The 7,373-nt window shown below is 40.3% G+C and overlaps 1 protein-coding gene across 1 annotated transcript in view; it reads left to right on the forward strand.

The window, feature by feature from the left end:
- Positions 1–4,654: 4,654 nt before the first annotated feature.
- Positions 4,655–7,373, forward strand: part of LOC103466716 (cytochrome P450 2F2-like) — an 8,693-nt gene continuing 5,974 nt past the window's right edge. Inside the window, exons 1-2 of the mRNA XM_008412496.2 lie at positions 4,655–4,916; positions 6,523–6,685. Coding sequence (XP_008410718.1) covers positions 4,755–4,916; positions 6,523–6,685 — 325 coding nt within the window. The 5' untranslated portion in view covers positions 4,655–4,754. The remainder of the gene's footprint in view (positions 4,917–6,522; positions 6,686–7,373) is intronic.

Genomic DNA, 7,373 nt, shown 5'->3' on the forward strand with positions numbered 1-7,373 from the left:
ACTGCTGATTAACACGTCTTCTCGAGGTTGCAACACTATTGAATGTGGTACAGTTCCTGTTGTAAAATAAACGGCAGTCTGGAAAACACGGAAGCTAAATGTGTCCTGGATGTTTCTTAACCATTTTGGGGCTTCAGTAAAGTATAACAGATCTCCAGCTGCAGCACAGAAAGAATGAACTTTACAAAGAAAAATCAAACTGTGTGAAAACATGTCATCAAAACAGATTGTTTTTCACCAGTGGCAATTTTAAAAAGAATTCTCAGTTTGAATCACCTGCAGCTTTCCCTGCAGGTGAGTTAAACAAGTATTAAATTGCATGCCGGAGCTCCACAGATGTTGCTTTGGTTGTTGCATTGTCATTCCTCATGTTTCATATATGATGAAGTAGTAAAGACCCTCCCTAAGACCAGTACGATAAGCTCCACCAAGGAATGTTGAAACAGATGGAGGAAACTCATGGAAGTTGCCCAATCCCATTCCTGTTTTTACATCCAAAGAAATCAAGTTCCAAGTCTTTCATGGACCTTATAACTTACCCAACCCATTCTCCATCCGCTTTAGTTCATAAACTCTGCCTTAAAACGATCAAATACATCGATCAGCATTTGTTGTTTGCCAGTACACACACGCTGTACATTCACTGGAAACATTTTAAGAACAATTTGTGAGGTGAGTAATGTTGGTGGGAGGATGAGGAGTCGACCGGCCCAGTTTCCTCAGACTTAAAAGTTGCTCCTGTGTTACATAAGAACAGATGTTGCATTTCTTTATTAGAATATAATCGCATATGTAAAGAGCTGGACATCTTTTTCTGAGTTATTCGGGTTCAACAACACTTCCTACAGTTTGCATCTTGTTTGTTCTACTCTGAAAACCACAGCAGCACCTTCCAACATAGCAGAATGCTTTAAAGGTTTCTCATGTAGTCCAGATCTCCTACGCTGGTTTGTAGAAGTGAATATCTGTACTTTGCACTCCGAAAGTTAAATGGGACTTATGGCAAAATTCACATTTGCTTTATTTATTTATTTATTTTTAATTTTATATATACTTCTGTTTTAGTCTCTACTGCTTCTAGAAACAGAAAAAGAATTTAAAAACACCTGGCCACCATAAGTTACAATTTTTTGGTGTCTGGAAAATTAGCTGTTTCAAAATCCTCCAGAATGTAACATCACAAATCAGCACATGCTGCCTGTTACCTAGCAACCCCAGCGAAGCTCCAGCAGCTTTGGTGCAGGTGTATGTGCTGTATAATGGCTGCTGGAAAAAACAAGTGGTTTGTTGTCAACTTGCCTTCCAGAAACCACTTACTGTATTCTTGTTAGCTGTCCAGAAGGCTCCACTTCTGCTTTTCAAAGAAGTATAATTGTTTAATTTGCTGTCATTTTAACATGTGAGGGTAAACATTGAGTTGGGGGTGTGTGTCCAGCAGAAGCTTCTTTAGATTTAAAGCAGCTCATTCTGAAAGGAGACTTTTAGATATTTCGATAGCCAGCTGGAAGAGGCAGAAGATGTAAGTGCATCACCAGTCGTACTTAATTCTGAACATTATTTTCTCAAGCTAGAACACGGTGTAGAAAAAGGAAGGTCTGATGAGTGATTGAACACCAGACATTTTGCAGAGAGTGTGTGTGTGTGTGTGTGTGGGAGGAATGCACGTGACTGGGTCTGGGTTAATGTGAAGCAAAGCTGTGGAATTCGGTGGTGGTCATGTTCGGGAAAAGCCGTTCTTTAACTGACCCCGGCTTCCTGATCACACTGTGGTGTCGGCGGAGGGGGCTTTCGCCTTCTTCCACCTTCTTTCTTGATAAAAGCGTTGGCTGAATTCCCAGAACGTTTACAGAGCTTTTAACATTCAAACAGAAAATGACAATTAGAAACTATAAAAAATAAAAAGATCTAAAATGCAATAAATAAACAGAACTCCACTGCAGTATTGTTCATACGGGTTGTGTAGCTTTTATTTCTAAAAAGAGAGAAAGGGAAAGATGTTCATGGAGGGTTGTGATCCTCCGACTGGAAGAGTTATGGTTTAATTTTCAGCGTTTCATGTATCAGTTCTTTTGAAAACGGGGGACATTTTGTCCATTGGGTTCTTTTGTGTATTATTGTGGAGCAAAACAACCCAATAAATGATTTGCCTGTGTGTGAAATCAATTTAGAAAAATATCATGAAGTGTATTGTGAAAAAAGCCCTGCAATTACATTTGGACCATTTAAAAGTCAGTGTAATGCTCGCCAGTGGCAGCAGAGGGCGCTGGTTTCCTACATTTACCAGTGAAACGCTGCTCCATGTAAAGTTTTTTTACATTAAATTTGTTTCACTCAGTTCTAAACATAAGTAATGCTGGATTTGCAGTATGCTGGGCTAAATATGCTGCAAGTTTGGGATTAGTTTAAACAATATGAAACAAATGTAACATTTTAGCCAACAGCTGACATGGATCAAGGAAACTGAAATGTCTGGATAATCTGTTTGTAAATGAATAATTAAAATCGGCTGAATACAGTTGTGCCAATGTGGGCTTTTCAACAAACTCATCCAGGTCAAACTCCATGTCTACACAGTGGAATCAAGCCACACTTAAACACAAACGATCATGCACAAACAAAGCCACAAGAACACCACGTCCAGTTATCCTAATTAACCACTGCAACGCGCACCAGCTGTGCCAAAATGCACAGGAAAAATAATCACCAAAACCAAAAAAACAACCTCAGGACACAAGTTGCTAAAGGTAAACTTTGTTTAAACGAGTCCCATAAATATGTTACGTCCACCAAGGGCACAACATACTTGAGGACACAAGACAAGAATGAGGGTTCAATAAAATATTTTACTCTTAAACTCTCTTGAACTTTAGATTTTTTGCTTCAGCTGCTTCTGATTTTCTATGAAGAAAAAGAGTTAACAGGGGGCGCTGTACCGGTCCGTCGTGGTGAAGAGAGAGCTGAGCCAAAAAGCGAAGCTCTCGATTTACCGGTCGATCTACGTTCCCACCCTCATCTATGGTCATGAGCTTTGGGTCAAGACCGAAAGAACGAGATCACGGGTACAAGTGGCCGAAATGGGTTTCCTCCGCAGGGTGGCTGGGCTCTCCCTTAGAGAGAGAAGCTCGGTTATGCGGGAGGGACTCAGAGTAGAGCCGCTGCTCCTCCACGTCGAGAGGAGCCAGTTGAGGCTCGGGCATCTGGTCAGGATGCCTCCTGGACGCCTCCCTGGTGAGGAGTTCCGAGCACGTCCCACCAGGAGGAGGCCTCGGGGAAGACCCAGGACACGCTGGAGGGATTACGTCTCTCGGCTGGCCTGGGATTCCCCCGGAGGAGCTGGAAGAAGTGGCTGGGGAGAGGGAAGACTGGGCCTCCTGAGGCTGCTGCCCCCGCGACCCGACCCCGGATAAGCGGAAGAAAATGGATGGATGGATGAAAAAGAGTTAAATGCCCTCAGTTTCCCGTGTCCCAAAAATAAGAAAAAAACCCCAAAAGTATTAACAGAAAGTTGGACCTGGTGAGCCGATCAAACAGAACAAAACGGTACAGCAGGGGGCCAACCCTATACAGGGCCGTCGAAGCCCCTACTAATACCGGACTCAAGCAAAAGAGAACCTAATGCAAAACAAGGATCGAAACCAGGACAACCGGTCCCACCAGGCCAAAATCACAATGAAAAAGCAAACAAACAAAGGCTAACAGAAATACCGCATGGCAGGCTGGAAACATCAGCTGCGGCCCACAGCGACTTGACGTGCGCGCAGCGCGTCAAGACGCGTTGCCGGCGGTGGAGCGAGCGGAAGGGCGGATCTCTAACATGTCGAAACCCATCCTGTTTATAGGCGGACTAACAGCGCCACAAATTAACATGACCAAAAATAAGAAATTATTCAAACTCCAAAATATATTAACCAAAGGTCATTCAACTAAAGTCTATAAGAAAACAAAGAAAAAAATAAACAAAAAGCATCATAAGGTGCCCAAAGCACATAACAACAGCTAAGGGTTTTCACAGACTGACATTTCTGTTGCTGGTAACAAAATAAAAATAGTAACGACTTAGGAAACTGTAACAACTTTGAGAGCCTTTTTCTGACTTTTTACATTAAAACACACGTTAATTTGTAGCAGCGCAAATAAAAAGGAAAAGATTCACCATAAAGCTATTTTGCTTTATGAAAAAAAATAAAAATAAAAATAACTTGTGGCCCCTCAAATCTTTCCTCTTGGTGACTTTTGGCCATCGGTGCAAACAGTTTGGACAAGGGTTAAAGCTGCAGTATTTATCTTTTACTCTGTAAAACATTTGAGCCGCATTTAGTAGTGTCTAATGTCTTCTACTCTTTAAGTCAAATAAATGTAAGTTGTTAGTGCATTAAGCAGCATTGATTGACAGCGCTAAGCCCCTCCTCCCGGCTATGATTTGTTGTTTTTGGTTGAGAGTGGAGCATTTCTTCAGATGGAAATGGCAGCTGAGAGTGGAAGCAGAGGAGATTGATCTTTTCACAGATTATCCGTCACATTATGGTGACAGTTTTAATAAATATGAAAAAAACTTATGTTAAAGTTACATACTGCACCTTTAAGCTGAGTAAAACTGCCATCTACTGTGTGAGTATAACCCTTTGCTAGTGGGTGAACTGGTTGTCTTTGCCCCACCTTTGGGACAGAGGAACAAATAATACAACTACAGGAGGCAGGACTAAGAGCAGAGCTCAGCCACTTCCACCTCAGTCCATCAGAGCTTCCCATCCATCATGTTGGGTTCTGTGCTTCTCCTGTGCCTCTGCATTTTATTCCTGTTATTCCAGGTCAAACCTCGGCGACCCAAGAACTTCCCACCTGGACCCCCCACGCTGCCGTTCCTGGGGAACCTTTTCAACCTCAGCCAGGAGAACCCGCTGAAGGACTTGGAGAGGGTAAGAAACATAAATTAACTTTTCATTGTGCTCTTTGAAATCAAGTGTAAAATGTTTTGAAATTGTACTTTTTGTAACAAATTTAAAGAAATTGTTCTGAAATGTACCAAAGTTTAACATATGTAAGCAGTGGTGGAGAAAGTAGTCAAACAATGTACTTAAATAAAAGTACAAATAAACAGACAAAAATGTACKGTAGTAAAAGTAAAAGTACCATATTAAAATGTTTTTTGAATGCTAGAAGTTCATGCTTTCAGGGGAGGCAAAGGAGGTACAGGAAAGTCCAGGAGTCGTCTTTTGACCYGGTTAACTGGAATGAATCTTAAATAAGGTGCTGGATGGTGCAGGTCTTCTGGATGATGACCCCTAGACTCCATTCTGCAGGTGCTGCTACCCGCCTTGCTCTTCTGAAGGGAGGGTGACGCTACTTTCCCACTTTACAATGGACCAACTCCACTCTCRCCATTGATTACTTTCAAATCAAAAAACAAATMAAAAAACCGCAACACGTCTTGGATGTAATGTGTGACGCAATGCKTTATAGAAATGTAGTGAAGTAGAAAGTACAGATACTTGCTGTAAAACGTAGTGGAGTAAAAGTCGAAAGTATCCACTAATAAATCTGCTTAAGTACAGATACATGGAAAATGTACATAAGTACAGTATATATACTATATTTATGTCCCACCGCTGTATGTAAGCAGTGCTCCCTCTGCTGAACACGGAGGTTATCATTGCGTAACGTTGGTGCATTCTTGGAAAGCAGCCCATCTCTGTTATTAATGCACTGTAAAAATCCTTACCTTATTTCTGATCTAATGCTTTTATCCCGTCTTTTTACTGAAATGATCAGAATGAAACTGAAATGCATTCAATATTTTTCTGYATTTCCAGCCTTTAAGGTCCAGTTTGCTCAGAAAAGTTTTATTTGTGCGTAAAMGTGRTATAAGTGCAGAAGTCGGTTAGAGCTGAYCTCCTACACATTTGGCATGTTTCCATCAGGGAGTGTTTTGTCATTTGTATCCTTTGTGAACCGATTAGTGGGTGGATCTATTACAACTGATTAATGATACCTTACTGAAAGATAATGAGGTTGAGACATTTCAYGTGTCRGCTTTCAATRCTGACYCATTTAAAGTATGAGTGTTCGCTTCAAACATTATATTTTCAGACTTTGGGTTGTATTTGTTGTAAGCTGAGCACTGGACCAGTTAATGCTGTTCTTTTTACATTGAATATTAAATTAATGCATTCTAAACAAAAAAGTTAACGYCTCCTTTATCTGAATCTGTGAAGAGGCGATTATTTACATGCAGACAGACTTTARGAGACCTTATTCATAAAACAATGTTTTTTCTACTATTTGAAACTGTTTTGTCATTTCTAATGACCCTGCAAAACGGAGTTTCTGACTTTTATTCACATACAGGAAAATGGCAGAACAGAACAATATATTAACATAATATAACTCAATGAAATGTGATTGTTCTAATGCAGTGGTTTAGGATTTTTCWCTGAAAACGGTCCAGCTGTGACACAGTACTGGTTTAATAGTTTCTAAYGTTGGTGTTCACTGTTAAAATGACACTTTGTGTTTTGCTAACAGCTCAGGAGCTCGTATGGAAACGTGTACAGTCTGTTCCTGGGTCCCAGACCCGCTGTGGTCCTGAACGGGCTGAAGGCCATGAAGGAGGCCATAGTGGCCAAAGGTGCTGATTTTGCTGGAAGACCACARGACATGTTTGTAAATCACGTCACCCAGAATAGAGGTAGGTGTTGCATCCCAGAAGCATCCTGAAGCATTTRAGAGCTGATTAAGAGGRAACCATGTGAGTCAAACACATGTGGTTTGRCACATATGGTCTTCAGCTTTTTATGTGGCCCTCTAGAAGTATGCATAAATAAAACCTATTTATGCATACAGTTCTGTGCTTAAATACTATATTCATCAGTAATTACATTAGTTAATGCTTCCACTTTTACTGTGATCGTGGAAATTCATGCAAAATCAACAAATTGTGACTTTTTTTCAACAAACTGAGTTTATCRAAAAATGTCCAGGAAAATGGTCAGAAACATTGRCTAGAAGAGACGGCAACTCCTACCTGCAGGTGGCAGCATATTTTACTTCTGCCTTGGTCTTACTTGATATCAAGTTCTAGTCTGTGATCAATTATTTGCAAGTAATAAAAAGTCACATTTATCCTCATACTTAAATGCAAATATTTTCATCGTTTCTTGCAAATATTTCTAAATTTGCACYAGAAAAGATTTTATTRTAATGRCAAAAATTATCACAGAAAAAATTGTGAAATTCTGGAGGGACTGATCAGTTTGAACTGTTCAATATWAWCTTATTTWAAGAAGAATTTAAGAATCAAGTGCAGAGACGTTTCTAACAGTTTGTTTATCGAATTTATTGTTTCAATCTGACACAACCGGCCCTTTAAGAACATT

Source organism: Poecilia reticulata, linkage group LG6, assembly GCF_000633615.1.
Source record: "Poecilia reticulata strain Guanapo linkage group LG6, Guppy_female_1.0+MT, whole genome shotgun sequence".
Lineage (NCBI taxonomy): Eukaryota > Metazoa > Chordata > Actinopteri > Cyprinodontiformes > Poeciliidae > Poecilia > Poecilia reticulata.